This window comes from Oncorhynchus keta, chromosome 21, assembly GCF_023373465.1.
Source record: "Oncorhynchus keta strain PuntledgeMale-10-30-2019 chromosome 21, Oket_V2, whole genome shotgun sequence".
Classification (NCBI taxonomy): Eukaryota; Metazoa; Chordata; class Actinopteri; order Salmoniformes; family Salmonidae; genus Oncorhynchus; species Oncorhynchus keta.
In genome coordinates this window covers 11,311,501-11,337,393 of record NC_068441.1, presented here as the reverse complement: position 1 = coordinate 11,337,393, position 25,893 = coordinate 11,311,501, and the positions used below count along the sequence as shown (strand labels likewise).

Here is a 25,893-nt window from a genome sequence, read left to right as displayed (position 1 = left end):
ATTGAATGGAAAGGGTGTTGTTGGACTATTGTCCAAGCAGATGGCTGAGGTTAACTCCTTATGGACTTTAAAAAAAATAATCTCAGCCCTAAATGTTGGTTTATGTCCTCATTTGTTACATTTCACCTCAGATAATCTGATAAGGAATGGACAAAGAAATAACAAACCTTAATCAGTTGCATCCTCATTTGTTACATTTCACCTCAGATAATCTGATAAGGAATGGACAAAGAAATAACAAACCTTAATCAGTTGCATCCTCATCGGTTCATTTATCTCCATATTTGTTTGGACAAGTGACTCCATTATTCCTGGTATTGACTGACATTGAGTCGTGTATTTTGTAAACACCCTGTACTCTGTCTCTATGTCCCACATGCTCACTCTCGTCTAGAGGCCGTCTGACCTGATAGTGCTCATTTGTTTGAGGTTGGGAGGAGGAATAGAGGAGGCCTGTAGGGGGTAAAGGGGGCTGTTGTTGGTCAGGCTTGCCCCCTATAAAATAGGATTTATTGTGGTTTGACCCTGCTGCTGTCTCATGTCTCAGAGAGACAGTCACTGGACCTGTCCTGTTGGGCTATGAAGGGCCGGAAGTTCCCAGCATTAATTTAGTGGTAGGAAGAGCGGGATGGTGGGCGAAGACCAAGACAAAGGCCTCCATACAGCCACCATAGAGCACTGTTTCTTAGTTATTTTGGAGGCGAGGCCCAAAGTAAGCCTGTGAAGGTGGCCTGCCAACATTCAAATATTCCACATCTAAACCAATAGGAAGGTCTTGATTCATCTTGACTCGCACACAGAGAGAGTTTGTTGCAGGGGCATTGGGTTGAGAGTGGGACCCTTGTATGGATTGGGAAAGAGTATATCCTATCTGGTAATGTAAAACTGTAAGTTGGAAATAATATTGGAAAATCAATCCATTCAAGGGCCACCTTGTCAACTCAAAAATGTAGTCTTAATCCCAGGGCAGGAGAAGTGCAAACTGTTCATGATTTGGATTATCGCAGCTGTTGATGGAGTTCACCCCAAATCTCCTAAACATGTCCCAAGCTCCACCCACTGTACTCCGATGGAGGGCTATGATTGGCTGGCGGCCCTTGTGGGAATGGTAATAGAGACAGTTCTAGTTGAATGAAGTCTGGTTGCTGATCTGACAATAGAGCCCATTGTCCATGGCCATCAGGCATTAGCATAGGGTACACTGCATACGCATTGTAATGCATATGATTGACTCATGGCTCAGGTTTTTACTCTTTCATAAGACACCCTCTGGGTTTATGTAACACTAGAAACCTCTCAGAAGACAAACAAGTTATGATACAAGTTATGATATTCTCGAACTGTTGATTTACATTTATTTTTATTTAATTTCATAATTGTTTTGGTGCAGAGACACAGGTAATTTCCCTTTCTACACTTCTGAAGATGAACTGACAGCTATTATGTAGTGGGCAAAAAGCAGGCTGTGGAATGTCCACTTTGAGCTGAACCATTGATTTGGAACAGACAGAACCCAGCTTCAAATATGACACACCTTATGGCTCCCAGACAGTCAGGTTTGGAGGTGTGCAGTGTCACTCACAGGTGATACTAGAGTGATAAAGGTCACTTAATAGCAAACAGGTGTTTTATATTCCCTCACCAAGGAACTTGTGCATTTTATGCTGGGACTACCCAGTCATCATGACCCTTGTGGAGGTGACCCTGCAGGGTGGCAGCGTGTATAGTACAGGCTCCTGTTCTCTCCCTGCAAGCCATGCAGAATGTGGCCGTAGGGCTGCTGGCTGGGGCTTAAAGTTCTTTACCTATCTGCCCTCCCAGCCTGCCTGTCTCCTGTGCAGTGGTGTAATGTACATAAGTAAAAAATACTTGAAAGTATTACTTAAGTCATTTTTTGGGGGTATCTGTACTTTACTATTTATATTTTTGACAACTGCATCTGATCTGGCGGACTGACTAAACACAAATGCTTTGTTTGTAAATTATGTCTAAGTGTTGGAGTGTGCCCCTGGCTATCCGTACATGAAAAAATATAAATTAAAAACATCCTGCCATCTGGTTTGCTTAATATAAGGAATTTGAAATTATACTTTTACTTTTGATACTTAAGTATATTTTAGCAATTACATTTACTTTTGATACTTAAGTATATTTAAAAGCAAATACTTTTAGACTTTTACTCAAGTAGTATTTTACTGGGTGATGTTTACTTGAGTCATTTTCTATTAAGGTGTCTTTTTTATTTATTTATTTAATTTAACCAGGTAGGCCAGTTGAGAACAAGTTCTCATTTACAACTGTGACCTAGACAAGACAAAGCAAAGCAGTGCGACAAAAATAACAGAGTTACACATAAACAAACGTACAGTCAATAACAGAATAGAAAAATCTGTATACAGTGTGTGCAAACGAAGTAAGGAGGTGAGGCAATAAATAGGCCATAGTGGCGAAGTAATTACAATTCATCAATTTACATTGGAGTGATAGATGTGTAGATGAGGATGTGCAAGTAGAAATAATAGTGTGCAAAAGAGCAAAAAAAACAAATATGGGGATGAGGTAGGTAGGTAGATAGTTGGATGTTTTTTTTTATTTATTTATTTTTACAGATGGTCTGTGTACAGCTGAAGCGATCGGTAAGCTGCTCTGACAGCTGACGCTTAAAGTTAGAGGGAGATATGTCTCCAACTTCATTCAGTGATTTTTGCAATTCGTTCCAGTCATTGGCAGCAGAGAACTGAAAGGAAAGGCGGCCATAGGAGGTGTTAGCTTTACGGATGACCAGTAAAATATACCTGCTGGAGCGTGTGGTACGGGTGGGTGTTGCTATGTTGACCAGTGATCTGAGATAAGACGGCGCTTTACCTAGCAAGACTTATAGAAGACCCAGAGCCAGTGGGTTTGGCAACGAATATGAAGCGAGAACCATCCAACATGAGCATACAGGTCGCAGTGGCACTGTGATAGACTACATCCAATTTGCTGAGTAGAGTGTTGGAGGCTATTTTGTAAATGACATCGCCGAAGTCAAGGATCGGTAGGATAGTCAGTCAGTATGTTTGGCAGCATGAGTGAAGGAGGCCTGTTGAGAAATAGGAATCAGATTCTAGATTTAATTTTGGATTGGAGATGCATAATATGAGTCTGGAAGGAGAGTTTACAGTCTAGCTAGACACCTAGGTATTTATAGTTGTCCACATATTCTAAGTCAGAACCGTCCAGAGTTATTTTTACTCAAGTATAACAATTGGGTACTTTTTCCACCACTGCTCCTGTGCTTTATTTGATCTCTTAACACAAAGCCAGCTTTATCATGTCTGACATATCCTCCATAAAAAAATACCCCACACTGGCCCCCAGTGTTCAGGATGTGTGAGGAATGAACATGAACAACTGGGGGGGGAAGAAAGAAAAAGACACCAACACCTTTTTTCAAAAACAATTGAAGCACACCTATACGACCACAAAAACAGTCCATAACCCAGAGACATCCGACCAAATGCTTCCTAGTCTGAGGATTTCACGGCTCTATTAAAGTCACCATCGCATGAGCTCCTTTCCCGGTCCCACGAGGGAAACCCTATGCCCCAATGGCTAGGGACAGATCCCATACTTCATTAATCTCCTCACCACAATTACCTTTATCCTCAGGGCACTCCTGCAGTGGGGAAGAAGTTTAACAGGCTTCTTAGCACTACAGTAGAATCAATGGCAAATAAACCCATTCACATTCTAAAGGGGCAGACAGTATGCAGCCTTCAGGGCCTGATATAAAGCACATTGCTGTTAGGCCTACAGATGTAATGAAGCACCAGGTTTTAATCCTCCCATTTATTGTGTTGCCAATGAGGAGAATTGGTGGGACGGTTGGAATTAAAGTTGAAAAACAATAGAAGCAAAGAATGTGTGTGACAGGTGCAGGGCTGTTCTATGTCATCTGAAACATGTGCACTCTCTCCTCTCCCTCTGATTGTTCTCTCAAGCCTGGATGTGGGTTCCTCCCTGTGTCTGTCCAGTACAATGGTGACCCAATACTCTGTATCCTATTCCTAATTCAGAAAATGTGTGGCTAGTAGGCTTCAATGGTATGCCGTATACCGGGGTATTTGGAAATGGCCACAGGATAGTTTTTCAATACCATTTAAACTACTACTTTGAAGTTTTGTTTTTTATACATTTTAATATTTGTAACTACTTTTTAGTACATGCCTGCAGTCAACTTGTGCAATATGTTAGGAGATAAAGCATAACGTGTTAATTTCACCTGTCACATTATTTTACATTTTGAAGCTTATCGGTAGTCCCCAGTCACATGTAGTTAGTTTACAAGCACACAACCACAAGAGACCAGAGCCTTGTGAGTCTCTCACTGTTTGATATCTTAGAACTATTAAGTTAACTGTCTAAAATGCGCTAAATGCTGTGCAGTTATCCATTTGATTTACTAACTTCTTAGCTAGTGGTTAGCTTTTTGCAATCAAGCTCCTCTTGGTAACAACAGCAGTAGAGAATTCCCTCCTTGATCAAAAGCCAATATTTGTTTTGTGCATGCAGCAAACTTTGAGTAACATTTTTGAGATACTTGTATACCTTTATGAGCTGGGATGTCTGTCCTGGAAATAGTTTGTCAAAGACTTTATAAAAATGTTTTCATGCGTTCGTTAACATTTAGCTAGCATTTGCTATGGGATTGCATTGCTTAAAATAGCGCTCCTTGTGTTCAGTGCTGGTATTACTGAATATCCCAGGATAGAACAAGGTCGGTCGGTATGGCAACCAGGATACTGTCCAAGCCTAGTGGCTAGGTGTTAGAACTTTAATCAAACATCACTCTAAATGTAATAAATGGCCATAAGCCTACACCTGACATCCATACATACATCATATTGGTTTACTTAAGCTGTTAGCTCCCTTGTGTTCATTGCAGATACATTGATATGCTGTGTGTTCTGGGGGCCCCTAACTCTAGCATACACTATACATTAAAGGGGACATGCTACAGTCTGAATTACACACTGCTAATTCGGGGTGTGAACGTTTAAACAAAATTGGGATGTTAATCTTAATCAGAAAAACTTTCTTCCACAAAATCCCAGTGCAGTTACCACAGAACTACCACTAGCAGGTCCCGATCATCATCACTAAGGGAAAAATACAAATTAAACAAATAAATAACGCAACAATTCTGTAATGGTAGTAGGAGATATGCATCTTTCAAATTATTTGACACGAATATAAAGCGCTTGCACAGTATCGGCATGTTGGAAAAGTGGCAGAGAAATGCAGTGAACAGACGGCTCTACCCGGAGTTAGTACAGTTTCGAGTCGGCTGCTGCGCTGGGATTTTAGCTGACCCAACATTACAACCTATTGGTGCCAGCGATTAGTGCTTTGGAAACATGCTAAAGTATGGACTGACTGCTAGAAACATGTCTACAACTTCATCAGCAAGCTGTCAAACTATCGTAATTAAGTGACAAACTTCATACTGTTTATCGGTGAACTGCCTAACATTCTTAGACATTCCATCCCTGTGTTTGTCAGTGAAGCTAGCTAACTTTCTCACTGTCTATCAGAGTATATGCTGTCTGCCCCAGTGCCTGTATTTTAATAGTGAGTAAGTCATGCACAAGACATGTCATGGCGGCAGCGTAGCCTAGTGGTTAGAGCGTAACCGGAAGGTTGCGAGTTCAATCCCCCGAGCTGACAAGGTACAAATCTGTCGTTCTGCCCCTGAACAGGCAGTTAACCCACTGTTCCCAGGCCGTCATTGAAAATAAGAATATGTTCTTAACTGACTTGCCTGGTTAAATAAAGGTAAAATAAAAAAATAAAAAAATGGGAGACTGTGCGCAAATGGATTTTGATTTTGGAATATTGATGTGGCAGTTGGGACATCAGGTGCACATCATCTCAATGTTAATTTTCGCCAAATCTCTTGAAGACTCGAGTGGCCACTTGCTTATGGGCCAAGTGTTCGCTTTGAGATTCAGTATATAGAACTTCATTGCCCACTAGCGATCCTATGCAATAGGACCACCATATGCAATAGGATCATATTCTGCATTGAGTTCACATGACAATTTCTGTTTTTGTTACTGTCTTAAAGGAAAACCAATAAAAAAAGGGCAGTTTAAGCATTTAAGATAAATTGTCAATTTGTTATCACATCCCTACTGCTAATGGGGCTACTGTCGAGTACAGCACACTCAGTCTGTCTTTACAACACATTATGTTTTACAATATTTGGATAAGCAGGTTGCCTGGCAGCTATGCTGTATAGACTTTGAACGTAACACATAATCAAACAGAAGGTGGCCTTTTTCTTTTGAGGTGTATGCCGCTGCTCGCACGACTGGGCTGGATGGCTTATAGAAGGTTTGTTGTCTTTATATTGTCTGATTCCAGCCTCAGACACATTTCCAAAGGACCTCTGTAACCTGTTTTGCAAGGTGAGTAAGGAGGATTTTAACTCTGAATTTAGCTGAGTTTGTTATTTATAAAACCAGTATCTGAGCAGAAAGAATATTTTATGTCTTCAGATAGGAAATAGTAGGTCTGTAAATACACTCAGGCTGACTTAGTTTGGCACTGGTGGACGGAGTGCTAGGTTAGCTAAATGACAGCCCATGTTTGAAACATCAGCCTGGGCTGGTCCTCAGGAGACAGGGCAGAGTCTCCCTGAATAACCTGTTGTTAGGCGAGGTTAGATGTTGGTTTACGAGGGCAGTAAACGTTAAATGGCTGTTTTCAGTTGGTCACTGATGGCTTTAGTCCTATTTCCAATGAATTTAGATATACACATGCAGTTATTCCCCATTGGTTTAGATTTCTGTTCTTCAGCCTTTAGACCATCTGTCTTTACATCAACTTGTATGTCTCCTGTCTCTTCACTTCAATGTGGCTGAGGTACTTGGAGGAAAACCTTTTTTCACAATAGTTTATCTTTGAGGGAATCGATTTGAGCTATACTGGAATTTGAATTTGATTGAAAGCCAAAACTAAACAATGACAGAACTGTGTTGCCCTATTTTCAGACAATGCAATGTCCACTCCTATGTTTTTCACTGCTGGGAAAACTGTCATCTATACTTTGGGTTGTTTTAAAACAATGGAGCAGATTCCATGAGTAGAATGCTGTTCTGCCTTCTCGGGAAACGCCATTCAACATCAAGTTATTTTGGGACAACTGTAAATTGTGGGTTGTGGATGAAGTTATTATTGAGAATGAGACGTCTGACGCATAGTGGCTAGGAGAAACAGGATGGAGGAGAGAGTGTGCGTATGTTTATGTTGGTCTTTTTGCAATGCTCTGTTGTGTTTTCTGTTTGGGGAGGTGTTTTTGAGTATTTTTTTGTCATCCTAGAATAACCACTTGGTGCATAGATGTCTCCATGACCCAGATTGGAGATAAAGAGCCTGTGTGCCTTCCATGGCGAGAATGTGAATGTGTTATCAGATCTAGAAAATAATAAGAGCCAAACACCAGTATTAGGATATATGTTGCCAATTTATCTTAAGCACTGTCTTACCTGTGGCATAGTAGGTGTATTATGTCTATGCTTCACATATTTCAATAAGCATTTTTAAACAGCTGGTCATGCTTTACACCTGGTTAGCCCTATCCCGGTCAACTGCACTGTATCCTGCCTTCCCCATTTCTCCTTCTCCCAAATCCACTCAGCTGATGTTCTGAAAGAGCTGCAAAATCTGGACCCCTACAAATCAGCTGGGCTAGACAATCTGGACCCTTTCTTTCTAAAATTATCTGCCGAAATTGTTGCAACCCCTATTACTAGCCTGTTCAACCTCTCTTTCGTGTCGTCTGAGATTCCCAAAGATTGGAAAGCAGCTGCGGTCATCCCCCTCTTCAAAGGGGGGTACACTCTTGACCCAAACTGCTACAGACCTATATCTATCCTACCCTGCCTTTCTAAAGTCTTCGAAAGCCAAGTCAACAAACAGATTACCGACCATTTCGAATCCCACCGCAATCTGGTTTCAGAGCTGGTCATGGGTGCACCTCAGCCACGCTCAAGGTCCTAAACGATATCTTAACCGCCATTGATAAGAAACAATACTGTACAGCACTTTGAGATATCAGCTGATGTACGAAGGGCTATATAAATAAATTTGATTTGATTTGTGCGGCTGTATTAATTGACCTGGCCAAGGCTTTCGACTCTGTCAATCACCACATCCTCATCGGCAGACTAGATAGCCTTTGGTTTCTCAAATTATTTCCTCGCCTGGTTCAGCAACTACTTCTCTGATAGAGTTCAGTGTGTCAAATCGGAGGGCCTGTTGTCCGGGCCTCTGGCAGTCTCTATGGGGGTGCCACAGGGTTCAATTCTTGGGCCGACTCTCTTCTCTGTATACATCAATGATGTCGCTCTTGCTGATGGTGAGTCTCTGATCCACCTCTACGCAGACGACACCATTCTGTATACTTCTGGCCCTTCTTTGGACACTGTGTTAACAACTCTCCAGACGAGCTTCAATGCCATACAACTCTCCTTCCGTGGCCTCCAACTGCTCTTAAATACAAGTAAAACTAAATGCATGCTCTTCAACCGATCGCTGCCTGCACCTGCTCGCCCGTCCAGCATCACTACTCTGGACGGTTCTGACTTAGAATATGTGGACAACTACAAATACCTAGGTGTCTGATTAGATTGTAAGCTCTCCTTCCAGACTCTCATCAAACATCTCCAATCCAAAGTTAAATCTAGAATTGGCTTCCTATTTCGCAGCAAAGCATCCTTCACTCATGCTGCCAAACATACCCTCGTAAAACTGACCATCTGACCGATCCTCGACTTCGGCGATTGTCATTTACAAAATAGCCTCCAATACCCTACTCAATAAATTGGATGCAGTCTATCACAGTGCCATCTGTTTTGTCACCAAATCCCCATGTACTACCCACCACTGAGACCTGTACACTCTTGTTGGCTGGCCCTCACGTCATACTCGCCGCCAAACCCACTGGCTCCAGGTCATCTACAAGACCCTGCTAGGTAAAGTCCCCCCTTATCTCAGCTCGCTGGTCACCATAGCAGCACCCACCTGTAGCACACGCTCCAGCAGGTATATCTCTCTGGTCACCCCCAAAACCAATTCTTCCTTTGGCCACCACTCGTTCCAGTTCTCTGCTGCCAATGACTGGAACGAACTACAAACATCTCTGAAACTGGAAACACTTATCTCCCTCACTAGCTTTAAGCACCAGCTGTCAGAGCAGCTCAGAGATTACTGCACCTGTACATAGCCCATTTATAATTGAGCCCAAACAACTACCTCTTCCCCTACTGTATTTATTTATTTTGCTCCTTTGCAACCATTATTTTTATTTCTACTTTGCACATTCTTCTGCTGCAAATCTAACATTCCAGTGTTTTACTTGCTATATTGTATTTACTTTGCCACCATGGCCTTTTTTTTGCCTTTTACCTCCCGTATCTCACCAAATTTGCTCACATTGTATATAGACTTATTTTTCTACTCTATTATTGACTGTATGTTTGTTTTACTCCATGTGTAACTTTGTTGTTGTTTGTGTCGAACTGCTTGGCTTTATCTTGGCCAGGTTGCAATTGTAAATGAGAACTTGTTCTCAACTTGCCTACCTGGTTAAATAAAAATTAAACAATAAAAAATTTGTCACACGAGCACATGTATAAAGACTTCATTTCAGATCATTATAAAACATTTATAGTAGTTTTTCCAACTTTATGCGGACTGCATTCCAAACCATTTGTTGACATTACACTGGGTGAAAAGGGTAAATATCAGGGAATATCTTTACCTATACATTTCCGGATATCTGACATTTTATTAGATATACTGTAAGGAGTAGACATGCTCCAGATACGCATTTCCTTATTTCATATACAGAGCTAGGATATTCTCTGTAATGGGACAGTTTCTACATGCATCCAATCCGGACCTCAAATCTCCCTGCTACCGTATGAGTCCAGGGAGATATCTGGGGTGAGATACGTTCCCCTGATGCGCTTGCTCCAGCTTACATATTTGTAGAATATTATAACTCCTGAAAGAGTTCTAATATTCTCAACAAAAAAAGCATTTCAATAGATATCCTTACATACGTAATATTCCTCCTCGTACTGTATGTCTGATCAAAAATGGGCTAAATCCAAATTATGAAATGTCTAGAGCCCAAATTATTTTACCTGTTCAGGCACTGGAAATCATTCTGCTTCTTCACATGACGTTGACATATCTGGCATACATTTGCACCATATTCAGTAGTAGGCTATACAAGGCATGGAAAGGCAAACATTTTATTTCTGTAAAAAAAAAAAATGCAATCACAAATTGTCCTTATTTTGCATATCAAGATCCTGATGTGGCTGTCACTCAAGAGCATGTACTATGTAGACCTACTGTCAGTTCATTTTTTTATTTAACCTTTTATTTAACAAGGCAAGTCAGTTAAGAACTAATTCTTATTTACAATGACGGCCTTCACCGGCCAAACCCTAACCCGGATGATGCTGGGCCAATTGTGGGCCGCCCTATGGGACTCCCAATCACGGTCGGTTGTGATACAGCCTGGAATCGAACCACGGTCTGTAGTGACGCCTCTAGCACCGAGATGCAGTGCATTAGACCGCTGCGCCACTCGGTATCCCTAACCGGCCGTGATTTGTCATCATAGAGAAAATAAGATGTTCACATAGGCCTGCCTCCGGATATCTAATGAGCACATCCTGCCGTAGGAAATGCCCATGAGTAATCCCAGTATCATATGTCTAAAAGACTAATGTGGATTCAGAATTTGTCAGGATATGGTGCATATCCACAAAACTCAAATATGTATTGGAAATTATCTGTATTCTCTAGAATATCAAAAACGTGTCATGTGAAGATATCCCCTGATATGGGCCCTTTTCGCCCAGTGATTTTCTATTGAGTATGCCAACTGCATACTCACACACTTCTAACTCAGCGACTGGCTCTAGTGGAACAGATTAGTTTGACCATCGAGTAACACTGTAACAGTTCAACCCAATCTCACCAACCATTTGAAAGAGGGTCGATCTCTACTCTGCACAGTGAACTTGAGTGGCTGGGTGATGTTACACATCACATAGTTAGATATCGGGGAGGGTGTTGATCTTGTATAAGAGTTCCCAGAATACATCTTCCAAGAATTCCAATACCTGACCGCCAGTCCATTTTCCTGCTTATCAGCGGCTGTCAGTGAGATGCTGGTTCCACTTTGTATCCTACTGTTTATTTACCCTGGTGGAAAGTCAATTATGTATCCACTGTACCCCACGCTGCTCCTACACATCTAACTATGGCCTATGCACATGACCTTTAACCCCCGGTTTCCTGTCAGCACGTTTACATGGTGTCTTATGCACGTGTTCACAACATCTCTCCGCTGCTGTGTTTTCTCTTTCAGATTTTCTTTCTCTCTCATTACAATAATGTAATGCCAAAAACGTGACTTTGACAGGGTTGAATCCAAAGTGAAGTGCTCTGTTTTAGGGCTGGGAATTGCCAGGGACCTCACATTGCGATATTGTCATGATACGTACGTGCCGATACTACAATTTTTTTTTATTGCGATTCGATGTTCCAAGCACATTGCTCACCATGCAGAGGTGAAGAGAGACATAAGAAACCAAATTGGCTTACTATTTAAAAAATATGAAGATAAATACTGCCGTTTTGGTGCAGGTACAACCAACTAGATCAAAGATAATATTGTGACAGTCAAACTGGAGGCATAAGCAGTCAATAGTCCTATGCTACACACACCCCCACTACTCTGCTTGCTGCTGTAAAGGTAATGCCTCCTTGGGAGACTGGAAGCAGTGGGAGGGAGGCTGAGGAGTGGGTGTGTGGGATAGGACTATTGACGGCTCATGTCTCTAGTTTGACTGTCCCTTTATTTCCACCTGCTTCCCGCCCATTAAGCTTTTGATCCATCAGTATAAAAGTCATTCCCTCCTCGACTGAAACTATCCATGGCGCCTCACTGCAGGAATTCTCTTTTGTGATTAGCTAGACTTGTAATCCCCCCCATGCCTATCCCTCATCACATCAAACTCTCTCAATTCAAAAAGGCTTTATTAGCATGAAACATGTTTACATTGCCATTACATTGTCTGTCTGTCTCTGTCTTTCTCTCTCTGGCTCACACACATTCTCTCTCTCACATAATGATGTATGTGGACTCTTACATTCTTTGACTGCAGATGCTCAAAGAAAACAGGGCTAAGTTAGATTTATTCGTCTCTCTTCTTGAAGAGGTGGGTCATGTTAATTACAGTCATGTAAGCTGTGACAGGGAATTGTGTCCTTGTTCAGAGTGGGAGGCAGATGGTCTCCCAACAGACAGCAGAAACATTCACACCGACACCACACAGGCAGGGATCATGTGGAGGGCCCCTGTCCCCCTGGATGTTAACCTGGCAGTGACGAGGGGAACGCATACAGATAGTTTCCACTGAGCTTTATGCCCAATGCAAAGGCAGTCCTGTCGACTTGGCTGGTATTCTTCTCTTCTGAGGCTATTTTGAGGCTGGGGGTGCGGGTGGCATGTGTTGGGCATGTGTTGTGTACTGTGGCCCGTGCCAGACACCCTGCTCCCCTCCTTCACCACATGTTCTCTGGCCATGTGTCCCAAATTGTAGGGAAATGGTCAAATACTCTGGTCCATGATGATCTGGGAGTAGACTTGAAGAATGAACCCCGGCTCTATGCATTTACTGGTCTGTCAACCACTGACACCGCCTCCCAGTTAAAGGGGAATAAAGCAACCCAAGTGTTAACACACACAGGAACTTTAACACACACAAACATTCAGGTACATGGGGATGTACTGGAATGGTTGTGGTTCTCTAATGGACAGAAACAGAGGTAATGAACACACTTTACACAATGCAATAACTAATAGCACAAATAGAGCAACAGCTTTTAACAATAGAAACAATGTATACATGTCAACAAGCTCCGTCTCACTGCAGAATTAGACCATCCAGGTTCTTCATACCTCACATTTGGAATCAGTTTTGTTTCTCTTGCTGCTCAGTATCATTCCATTTCTCCAAATTTTGAAGTTAAGGATTAAGTTTAGGCACTCATTCTGAATAGTTAAGGTTTGGGAAATGGTTAAAACCAAAAATTACTAACCTGTGTCCAGGACTAGGATCGAACGCGCAACCTTCTGATCCAGAGTCATGGGAGTACGCCCATCCACCACCCCTGTCCACAACACCCTAGCAAAACCCAAGCCTACTTGATGGTAATAGTGCTCACTATTGCCCCTTCCCGACTTCCTCAGGACATTGATAGACGTCCAATTCTACTTCAATCTTGAATGACCTGGTTGATAAATGTATATGCTACATGCACACATTACATAAAGTAAACATACCATACAACTAACTTTGGAGAACAATATACATGTCATGCAACTCCCTTTGTGCACGCACACCATCCCAGTCCACAGAAGTCCAGTTGTGTTGAGTAGGGCATAGGTGTAGGAGTTTTCTGCTCTCTCCGCAACTGCTTGGAGGAGACTGAGAAGTGTGACCTGGAGAGTCCGAAGGGTGTCCGGCACCCTAGCAACTGGCATGGCAACCAATCAGAGCTAGGTCAACAGGTCAGAGAGAGTTTGAGGCCGGATTATGGTAAAACTATACTATCAATCATCGCTACTGGGGGATAGGGAGTTTATTTTTATCTAGGCAAGTCAGTTAAGAACAAATTCTTATTTTGGTCCGTACGCACTACCCTCTGTAGCACCTTGCAGTCGGATGCCAAGCAGTTGCAATACCAAGCAGTGATGCACCCAGTCAAGATGCTCTCAATGGTTCAGCTGTATAACTTTTGAAGATCTGAAGGCCCATGACAAATATTTTCAGCCTCCTGAGGTTCTTCTCCAATGCCCTGTCTTTACCTCCTGCCTCCCCAACCTAGCCCCGAACCGGGTTCTCAGCCGACTATAAGGACACGACAGGCTGGCTGTGGGTCCCTCATGGATTCATTGGCACACTTGAAGTTGCTCTGCATCAGAGAACTAGATCAAAAGAGACCATATAAGGGATTTCTCAAAGGGAAACATGACCCAAATGTATCTCCTCAATCTGACACGTTGCCCCCTTTCTCAATGACACATTCCTCTGTACCCTGTCTGTGTGTGTATGTGGGCCAGTCTCAAACGCCTCCCCGCCCCTTCCCAGCCCTCTGTGTTCTGCTGAGTTGGCTGCTAATGATCCTCATGCCATGCCCTGTGTGGTGCTGTTGGCTCGGATGGTGCTCTCCAGGCCTGCCGGCTGTGGTCCTAGTGCCGTACAGAGCGGGTCCACCTGTCCCTTAGTCAGATCACAGACGCACAGAGCTCCCCCCGCTGCTCCTCAGCCCACCAGAGGGATGACATCACTGCTGAACCAGCATTCTATAGCACTCACACACAGATGGACACGTGTTGTGGTCACAAACATTCACTATACATATGGGTCGTGTAAGGGTGTTTGCTTTGTAGTACGTTTTTGACTTTAACTTGTGTGCAGGTTACCGGTTAAGCATTTAACAGGGATGGTCATATCAGTAGGATTTCCATACTGAACAAAGTGTTTTGTTATTAATCGCATCAAAGCTGTTTTTCTCGTTACTCTCAGTCCTAACAACATTATTTTCTGTGTCTGTTTTTTAGTCCAGATTGGGTGGAGATCCTGGAGCCACGCTCTCGGGAGCGCATGTATGTGAACCTGGCCACTGGCGAATGCGGCTGGGACCCTCCCTTGGGTGCACCCGTTCGTCAGGCTGACGGCAACCAGTGGTGGGAGCTATTTGACCCCCAGAGCGGCCGCTTCTACTACTACAACTCCGTAGGACGCCAGACTGTCTGGCACCGACCCCAAGGGGGCGACATAGTTCCCCTCTCCCAGCTACAGGCTATGAAGCGCTGCTCTGAGGCCAAGCGGGCCGGGGGAACTGGAGAGAGGGACAGGGAGCCTGGAACAGGTAGACTGGGGAGTACAGACAGCCAGGGACACTGCACCCCTAATCCAGAGCATTATGGAGCGGGGAGTACAGACAGCCAGGGACACCGCACCCCTCATCCAGAGCACCATGAACCAGGAAGCCTGGGGAGTACAGGCAGCCAGCGACACCGCACCCCTCGCACAGAGAATTATGGAGCGGGGAGTACAGACAGCCAGGGACACCGCATCCCTCATCCAGAGCATTATGGAGTGGGGAGTACAGACAGCCAGGGACACCACACCCCTCGTCCAGAGCACCATGAACCAGGAAGCCTGAGGAGTACAGGCAGCCAGCAACACCGCACCCGTCTTGCAGAGCATTATGGAGCGGGGAGTACAGACAGCCAGGGACACCGCACCCCTCATCCAGAGCACCATGAACCAGGAAGCCTGGGGAGTACAGGCAGGCAGCGACACCGCACCCCTCGTCCAGACCATTATGGAGCGAGGAATACAGACAGCCAGGGACACCGTACCCCTTGTCCAGAGCACCATGAACCAGGAAGCCTGGGCAGTACAGACAGCCAGCGACACCGCACCCCTCTTCCAGACCATTATGGAGCGAGGAGTACAGACAGCCAGGGACACCGTACCCCTTGTCCAGAGCACCATGAACCAGGAAGCCTGGGCAGTACAGACAGCCAGCGACACCGCACCCCTCATCCAGAGCGTTATGGAGCAGGAAGCCTGGGGAGTACAGACAGCCAGGGACACCGCACCCCTCATCCAGAGCATTATGGAGCAGGAAGCCTGGGGAGTACAGACAGCCAGGGACACCGCACCCCTCATCCAGAGCATTATGGAGCAGGAAGCCTGGGGAGTCCAGACAGCCATGGACACCGCACCCCTCATCCAGAGCATTATGGAGCAGGAAGCCTGGGGAGTCCAGACAGCCACGGACACCGCACCCCTCGTCCAGAGGATAGTAATCCTGTCCCCAGAACCCCTGAGACCCCAAGCGAGAGAGAGACTTCAGACACAGTGGTGGACAGCAGACCAGCTCAGGGAGACAACAGCTCGGACGAAAGCAAGGAGTCACTGAGGTACGTCGGATCTCTTTGTTTTGCTATTTAACCAAATGACTGTTGATAGGGAGGACATGGTTGGATTTAACTATTAGAGAATCATGTTTCAGTAAAGAGGCCATATGGTAATAGCAAAAACCTATTTGTTATCCCATTGTGGCATACTGACTTTAAAATGCTTTGGGCATGAGACCATTTGACAAGTAAGGCTACCTCGGAATCCTTTATTTTCACTCTCACTTATCCTGACATTCCACATGCACCACGTTTTCATAATTTTCTCTGAATCACACCGCAAACCATTTTAAAGCAATTGCTACCAAATGTGAAGACGGGTGCAGTCATAAAGTGCATGACATTCCCCTCTCCCTTCACGTTGGTATAAAGGCACCTAACAGTAAGGGCCATTCAAAGACCCTATCGTGTGCTCAGTGTGGTGGCAGAATCCAAACCAGCATCTCCCCTTGAGAGACAGATTCCACACATGCCAGCTCTATTTCCCCTGGCCCATGGCCACTAGTGCTGTCTCAGTGCCCCTGTGTGCTGCTCACTGCCGCTACGCTCTACTCCAGCCCCATATACGCTCATTTATTTGTCCTAAAACAACACGAGGCCCCTTGCCATCAAAGACCAATGGGGGTCTCTGTTGGGGGAAGCCATACCACCGTAGACAAAACATGATTGAGGTCCCCTTTAATAACGTTTCAGAGGAAAGAAGTGTTGTCTGCTCTTGGGTAATAACATACAGAACTTCTACATTCCAGTTAGTTCTTAACAGGGGACCCTAGAGTTGTCTGTGTCTCTTCACTTCCCCCTGGCCCCTCTGCTCTCTACCTGGGTCCTGGGCATCAATCCTCAGCCACGTGGAGGACCTCACCTCGCTGGGGTCAGAAGGACTATCCTACCTCTGACCCTGATTGCGTAAGGTAGAAGGGGAACTAATTGCTCACCCATTGCTGTCCGAAGGCCCTGGTGGAGGTACAGTCTGCCTGACTCTTTGACATTCCATCCTTTTTAGAAGCATTCACTCCCCAGGAATCTCCACCACTCTGCAGTCATCCCTAATGAGTCAATGTTTCCCAGAAGTCTCCATGTCTCCCCAAAACAATGGGCATCTGTGTCTCTGGGTGGAGCTGAAGAGTCTTAAACTCTTCTGGGCTTTGCACCCCACTTAGCCATATGGTGGTTTTCACTGGTCTCTCTCTCTGGGCTTGTAATTAGATCCCACCATGCAATGAGGAGAGAAGATGGAATGTGACAAACAATAAATGGATGAAAACAGAGTTTGTTTCATGTTTGGGGTTGGAGAGGAACATTTCGGGACCTGTGCTCTTCTCGTCTTCACTGTCTGGCTGATTAATAGCTGAGCCTAGTCATGATCAAAGGGACATTTCAAACATTTTCAACTTCATATTCTCCAGCACCACCCCAACATCAACCTACAGTATACAAATGGTGTGTTTCTATGTTTTGGAGTAAAAAATATAGAGGAACTGTTTCCAATGACATGAACCAATTATTATGTAACACCTACTCATAATTGGTTAGAACCACAATTCAACGCTAATCTTCCTTTTGTAATACAAAACATAGAAACTTGCAGTTTTCACATATGTTGATGTTTGGGAGGTGCTGGAGATGAATATGAAGTAGAATTGTTTTGACATTTTCCTTTAAGAAACTCTGCCAGTTTAGTAGTGTGGAAGGCTCTGCCAGTTTAGTAGTGTGGAAGGCTCTGCCAGTTCAGTAGTGTGGAAGGCTCTGCCAGTTCAGTAGTGTGGAAGGCTCTGCCAGTTCAGTAGTGTGGAAGGCTCTGCCAGTTCAGTAGTGTGGAAGGCTCTGCCAGTTCAGTAGTGTGGAAGGCTCTGCCAGTTCAGTAGTGTGGAAGGCTTCGTAGGGCATGTAGTGCTCTATTGAGAGATGCATCAGATAGCCTTAGTTTGTTCAAAGATTTGTCTTGAGGAAAGTGTACGCTTTTTTTTACAGAAGCATCATTCATTTCTATTCCAGGACAGAAGTGGTCTGGGCATTCATGTATTCCTTGCTGAACATGGGGTTTCTTGACATTCAGCTATGTGTGCATAATGTCTACTTCAGTTTGACCAAGTTCTCTTTTCTTACTTTGTTGAATCTGTTCAAAAACTCATGTGCATTTCAACAGTTGATGATCACGTTTGAGAGAAAAGTGTTCAGAGGAAACTTGACAATCAGTTGTTCCAATCCCAGTTTCCTTTTAGTTCTATAAATACATCGGAGGAGTGGTCTTACAATATCTATCTGCCTGTTAACACAGGGTTTCCCAAACTCTGTCCTGGGGCCCCTCCTAGGTGCATGTTTTGGTTTTTGCCCAAGCTCTACACAGCTGATCAAATGAACCAATTAATCATCTAGCTTTGATTATTTGAATCAGCTGTGTAGTACAAAGGCAAAAACCAAAACGAGCACCCAGAGGGGGACTCGGGACCGACTTTGGGAAACCCTGTGTTTACACACCAACTGTGTTATCCTAAGCACTGTTTAGTTTATACAGCTTTTTCTCTCGCTCGTGCACGTTAAATCTGTTACTCTTATCACATGGCCTGGGAATTTCTGGCTATTCTGACCCTGTACAGCTAATCAGGAAAATGCCTTAAACTCCTTAGGTCAACATGTCCAGAAGTACTAGAGTAAGGGATTCTGATCTTTTTAAACAGTAAATGATTGGCGATCACCTTGCTTACGACCTCTGTACTGGATTGTGGATTTCACAACAGATGCAGTGGTTCCGCTGCAGTCATTTAGTTGTGGCATTGCGCACTTGCAAGCTCATTGCCACCACGCAAACAAATATGGAACAGCCGGGGCGCACTTTGAAGATACTAGAACAGTACATGTTTAATTCTCCCTTGCAAAATAAATGAGTAATGAATAGAAAATCCAGACAAGTCCATAGTTGATCTATTTACCTAGTCGGTTTGTTGTGCATTCTGTGCGAGATGAATATTCCTCTCAAGGCACATTGAAGTTGCGAGTACCATAGGGAGGGAAACATGCATTCTGACAAGCAATCAATGCACAACAATTCATACTGCAATCATGGGGAAAACAGTTGGATTAATGGCCTTTGTTAGAAAGAGGGGGTTCCCAGCATCCCGTTACCACATTATTTATTTATTATTTATTTATTATCAACTCCTAAATATGCGGGAACTGCACCATTTTAAACCAAGAGTTTTTAATAGCTGAATGGTTAACTGCACCTTACTGCTCCGCAATTGGCTGTGAGTGTATAAGGGAGAGTGGGGCTGAATATAACATGGGTAGCTTGGGGTCAAGTGTATTCCAGTTAGTTTTAAACAGGAGACTGCTGTTCCTGTAGTTGTCTGTGTGTCTCTTCACTTCCTCCTGGCCCCTGCTCTCTGCCTGGGTCCTGGGTTTCAAACCTCAGCCATGTGGAGGACCTCGCCATGGCCAGCAAGACTCTCCTACCCTCTGACCCTGATTGCGTAAGGTCGAATGGGGAACAGATGACCTGTGTGTGTATGTAGAGGGGATGCATGTGGGGTAGAAGTTGGGTTAGCTTGCCCTGTAGCTTGTCCTGTAGTGTTTTGGAGTTCCATGGGACAGATGAACTGTAGGGGAAGTGCCCTACTTGTTGAAGGCACGACAGAGATGTGTAAGGTAACCCAGAAGTGACTTGGGGTGGTTCACATATGGGTCATAGCAACCCATTATCCTGTGGGTTGCCCCAGGGTTAGAATGGGCCACAAAAGGAAGAAAGGCCCTCCGTTAATCACAAGTGGCCCTAGGGGCAACTGATCTGTGCGCCTTCTCTGAAGAGGAAGTGAAGGTATGGTGAATAGTGAACTAAGTTACCAAAAGAATAGTATGTGCCTTTTCATTAGCCGCTAATGATATAGCTACACTCAAAAGACTAACACAATTCAATCCAAGGCAGTCAGGCGAAGATCAAACACACTTTAAACGTGTTGTTACCGATCGGTGCGCAATCGCCATTGCACAACGTGTGTAAGTCTACCTAGAGATTCTCATGAAATGGATATCTATTATATAGACATTTCTATGTTGACATATAGCCTGTAAACACATTCTTTCTGTGTCAAGATATAGCTAATGGTATCCAGATTTCAGGTGCTATTCCTTACGTAGCCAAATTAATGAAGCCCTGAGTCTCTTATGTTGACGAAGATTCAAACCTTCCCTACTCAGCTCTGCGAATGAAGGCAAAAGTAAATCCAACCTGGTTATCATCACATGTGCCTCACTCTGAGTCATTGTAAGTATATCACCAGTACATTGAGGAGGAGTCTGTGGTTGAAATAGTTGAGTTTAAATGAGTCACATGTTGACTGGATGTTTCTAGGTCTGACACAGGCACTAACACTTTCATCTGTCTGTGCAATCGGTGGATGGGACTAACAGCAGCGCTTTAAAGACATCGGGAATAAGACTTGTTCTCTTTTTTATCTCTGTGCGCCTGGCTTGGTAAGATCATTTCTTAGTTCTTGCCAGATGTTGACTGAAGTCACTTTTATTGTGTCGTTTTTCCAGTTAAAAAGTACTGCGTTGAACTTCAAGCATCTGGTTAAATGGGTCTGGGTGGCTGGTGCTTGTTGTGACTGTCCTTATTTCTTTCTCTCTATCCCTCTTTCTCTCTGTCCCAGTTTTCACTCTCTCCCTTGTAAAGTAAAAGTTTTATGGTGTCCTCAAAAAAACTAGATTACAGACCTACTTTTTAAAATCATTTTTTAAAACTAGAACAGCAAGTCCAAGCTCTGGTTTTATTTTAAACCTGATCTAAGCATTACCATGTTACTGGACCTAGATGTCTTCATGTACAGATTTCTATGCTGAGAAGCCTTTCATTACTCTGACAAACGGCTAGTGCCACCATGTGCACTAGTCTCTGGCATGACACGCATGCGTATCGGTTGACCTAAAGGATCCATTAACCTCGACTATGAAAGTCAGCAATGTGAGCATGTTGGTTCTGTGGCTCCTGTGGCGCACCTCCAGATCAGTGTTAAGAGGATGTGTGATTGAGAGGATGTGGGATTTGTATTACTGTAATCCAAGGAGTGTGTTCTGATGCTGTATCTGGTTCCATATGAACACATGTAGAAGCACAGTTCAGATTCCACAGGCGTTTCTCTCTGACCCCACACTGGGATGGTCTCTCTCTGTCACCATGTCCTACTGTCTGGAAACCAGGGGTCCCTGTGTCTGTCCCCAGCCCCAGTGCCTCCTAGCTGGGTGGGGAGGCGGCAGAGGGTAGGGTAGGGTGGTAGTGGGTGGTATGTGCAGCTGGTAGACATGGTGTCTCAGATCAGGGAGTTGCGTTCAGCTGTCTCATGATGACAGCTGGGTCTTTAACCTCAGAGGTGTCCCTGCAGGTCCCCCATCGCTCTGCCACTCCTGCTTGGGTTGTCTCTGTTGTGGGGTTCCTAGAATACATGACCAAAAATATGCTGTGGACACCTGCTCGTCGAACATCTCATTACAAAACCATGGGCATTAATATGGAATTGGTTCCCCCTTTAGGCTTTCCACTAGATGTTGGAACATTGCTGCGGGGACTTGCTTCCATTCAGCCACAAGCATTAGTGAGGTGGGGCACTGATGTTGGATGATTAGGCCTGGCTCGCAGTCGGCATTCCAATTCATCCCAGATTCGTCCGTTGGACTGCCAGATGGCGAAGCGTGATTGATCACTCCAGAGAACGTGTTTCCACTGCTCCAAAGTCCCATGGCCGGGGAGCTTTACATCACTCCAGCTGATGCTTGACATTGCACATTTGGATCTTAGGCTTGTGTGGGGCTGCTCGGCCATGGAAACCCATTTCATGAAGCTCCCAACGAACCGTTCTTGTGCTGACGTTACTTCCGGAATCCGTTTGGAACTCTGTAGTGAGTGCTTCAATCAAGGACAGACTATTTTTACGTGCTTCAGCACTTGGCGGTCCCGTTCTGTGTGCTTGTGTGGCCTACCACTTCGCGTCTGAGCCGTTGTTGCTGCTAGACCTTTCCACTTCTCAATAACAGCACTTACAGTTGACCGCTGCAGCTCTAGCAGAGCAGAAATTTGATGAACTGACTTGTTGGAAAGGTGACATCCTATGACGGTGCCAAGTTGAAAGTCACTGAGCTCTTCAGTAAGGCCATTCTACTGCCAATGTTTGTCTATGGAGATTGCATGGCAGTGTAATCGATTGTATACACCTGTCAGCAACAGGTGTGGATGAACTTGCCGAATCTACTAATTTGAAGGGGTGTCCACATACTTTTGTATATATTGTGTATATCACTTTTGCATTGGGATATTCCTCCAATGTTGGTTTCTGATGATGTTTGTGTCAAACCATGTGGTCACTGTTGGAAATGGACCTTTGTCTTGTATCCTTCTTCTACGCAGATTGTAATGATCTCATTGGCCCAAGCTCTGAGGTGTTTGTGTTCAGAGCCTGGCCTATAGGACCTCATTTCCTCTTCCTGTCTGACGGGATGATGATAATAGCCCCTTTTTTGAGACCCCTACTATTCCCAGGGGTTTGTATTTTAGGGGTACTTCCCCATCCATATCCCTATCCACCAGTGACTCAGCTGATGGGTTTTACAACCATGGTTATTCCAGGAAGGAAAGAAAGAACATTTCTTGCAAATAGCTTAATATGTATATTTAGCTGGCTTTTCCTACCACAATCGCACTCCGTGGAGGTAGGAGCAGTGGTCAGGGGCGTATGACACCAGAGCTGCCGAGACAAATTGAAATTCGCTGACCGTTAAGTTGATTTGCTGCGCCATAACCCAATCGAATTACCCAGTTGGGCTCCAAAGGATTCTAACTTAATTTCAACCTTCGGCGTTACCCAACGTCTCACATGTTAGCCAAGGCCTTAATAAGGAATGTGTGTGTCTCTATGGAAAACAAGTGAATGTGTTAAATCAAATTTTATTTGTCACATGTCCCGAATACAACCAGTGTACTTACAAGCCCTTAACCAACAATGCAGTTTAAGAAAATACCTTAAAAAAACAAGTAAGATAAGAATTACAAATAATTAAAGAGCAGCAGTAGATACAAATAGTTGAGGTAATATGTACATGTAGGTAGAGTTATTAAAATGACTATGCATAGATAATAAGAGTAGCAGCAGGGTGGGGGGGGGGGCAATGCAAATAGTCTAGGTAGCCTTTTGATTAGCTGTTCAGGAGTCTTATGGCTTGGGGGTAGAAGCTGCGAAAGTATTCACCCCCCTTGGCATTTTTCCTATTTTGTTGCCTTACAACCTGGAATTAAAACAGTTTTTTGGGGGGGTAGTATCATTTGATTTACACAACATGCCACTTTGACGATGCAAAATGTTTTATTGTGAACAAGAAATAAGACAAGAGAACTGAACTTGAGCGTGCTTAAATATTCACCCCCAAAGTCGATACTTTGTAGAGCCACCTTTTGCAGCAATTACAGCTGCACGTCTCTTGTGGCATGTCTCTATAAGCTTGGCACATCAAGCCACTGGGATTTTTGCCCATTCTTCAAGATAAAAATGCTCCCGCTCCTTCAAGTTGGATGAGTTCCGCTGGTGTACAGCGATCTTTAAGTCATACCACAGATTCTCAATTGGATTGAGGTCTGGGCTTTGAGGCCATCACAAGACATTTACAGTTGATGTCGGAAGTTTACATACACCTAGGCAAATTCATTTAAACTCAGTTTTTCACAATACCTGACATTTAATCCTAGTAAAAAAATCCCTGTTTTAGGTCAGTTATGATCAGTACTTTTATTTTAAGAATTTGAAATGTCAGAATAATAGTTGAGAGAACGATTAATTTCAGCTTTTATTTCTTTCATCACATTCCCAGTGGGTCAGAAGTTTACATACACTCAATTAGTATTTGGTAGCATTGCCTTTTAACTTGGGTCAAATGTTTCGGGTAGCCTTCCACAAGCTTTCCACAATAAATTGGGTGGATTTTGGCCCATTCCTCCTGACAGAGCTGGTCTGAGTCAGCGCTGTAGGCCTCCTTGCTCGCACACGCATTTTCAGTTCGGCCCCCACATTTTCTATGGGATTGAGGTCAGGGCTTTGTGATGGCCACTCCAATACCTTGACTTTGTTGTCCTTAAGCCATTTTGCCACAACTTTGGAAGTATGCTTGGGGTCATTGTCCATTTGGAAGACCCATTTGCGACCAGGCTTTAACTTCCTGATTTATGTCTTTAGATGTTGCTTCAATGTATCCACATAATTTTCCTACCTCATGATGCCATCTATTTTGTGAAGTGCACCAGTCCCTCCTTCAGCAAAGCACCCCCAAAACCGTGTGCTTCAAGGTTGGGGTCGTGTTCTTCGGCTTGCAAGCCTCCCCCTTTTTCCTCTAAACATAACGATGGTCATTATGGCCAAACAGTTCTATTTTTGTGTCATCAGACCAGAGAGCATTTCTCCAAAAAAGTACGATCTTTGTCCCCATGTGCAGTTGCAAACTGTGGTCTGTCTTTTTTATGACGGTTTTGGAGCAGTGGTTTCTTCCTTGTTGAGCTGCCTTTCAGGTTATGTCTATATAGGACTTGTTTTACTGTGGATATAGATGCTTTCGTATCCGTTTCCTCCAGGATCTTCACAAGGTCCTTTGCTGTTGTTCTGGGATTGATTTTCCCTTTTTCCACCAAAGTACGTTCATCTCCAGGAGACAGAACTCGTCTCCTTCCTGAGCGGTATGACAGCTGCATGGTCCCCATGGTGTTTATACTTGCGTACTATTGTTTGTACAGATGAACATGGTGTTTGGAAATTGCTCCCATGGATGAACCAGACTCGTGGAGGGCTACAATTATTTTTCTGAGGTCTTGGCTGATTTCTTTTGATTTTCCCGTGATGCCAAGCAAAGAGGCACTGAGTTTGAAGGTAAGCCTTGAAATACGTCCACAGGTCCAACTCCAATTGAATCAAATTATGTCAATTAGCCTATCAGACGCTTCTAAAGCCATGACATCAATTTCAGGAATTTTCTAAGCTGTTTAAAGGCACAGTCAACTTAATGTATGTAAACTTCTGACCAACTGGAATTGTGATATTGAAATAATCTGTCTGTAAACAATTGTTGGGAAAATTACTTCTGTCAAGCACAACCTAACCGACTTGCCAAAACCATAGTTTGTTAACAAGAAATTTATGGAGTGGTTGAAAAATGAGTTTCAATAACTCCAACCTAAGTCTATGTTTATTTTATTGTATTTCACCTTTATTTAACCAGGTAGGCTAGTTGAGAACAAGTTCTCATTTGCAACTGCGACCTGGCCAAGATAAAGCATAGCAGTGTGAACAGACAACACAGTTACACATGGAGTAAACAATTAACAAATCAATAACACAGTAGAAAAAAAGAGTATATAGATTGTGTGCATGAGGAGGTAGGCAAATAATTACAATTTTGCAGATTAACACTGGAGTGATAAATGACCAGATGGTCATGTACAGGTAGAGATACTGGTGTGCAAAAGAGCAGAAAAGTAAATAAATAAAAACAGTATGGGGATGAGGTAGGTAAAAATGGGTGGGCTATTTACCGATAGACTATGTACAGCGGCAGCGATCGGTTAGCTGCTCAGATAGCAGATGTGTGAAGTTGGTGAGTTGGTTCAGCGATTTTTGCAATTCGTTCCAGTCACAGGCAGCAGAGAACTGGAACGAAAGGCGGCCAAATTAGGTGTTGGCTTTAGGGATGATCAGTGAGATATACCTGCTGGAGCGTGTGCTACGGGTGGGTGTTGCCATTGTGACCAGTGAACTGAGATAAGACGGAGCTTTACCTAGCATGGACTTGTAGATGAC

General features: G+C 43.9%; 1 protein-coding gene across 3 annotated transcripts in view; it reads left to right on the top strand.

Annotated features, from left to right (window-relative positions):
• Positions 1 to 25,893, top strand: part of LOC118399844 (rho GTPase-activating protein 39-like) — a 51,179-nt gene that overhangs the window by 7,004 nt on the left and 18,282 nt on the right. For 2 of the 3 annotated variants that reach the window (XM_052473316.1, XM_052473317.1), the window contains exon 2: positions 14,699 to 16,072. In XM_052473316.1, coding sequence (XP_052329276.1) covers positions 14,699 to 16,072 — 1,374 coding nt within the window. Of the gene's footprint in view, positions 1 to 6,325; positions 6,453 to 14,698; positions 16,073 to 25,893 lie in introns of those variants that run through there. The other variant, XM_052473318.1, reaches the window with a different exon arrangement.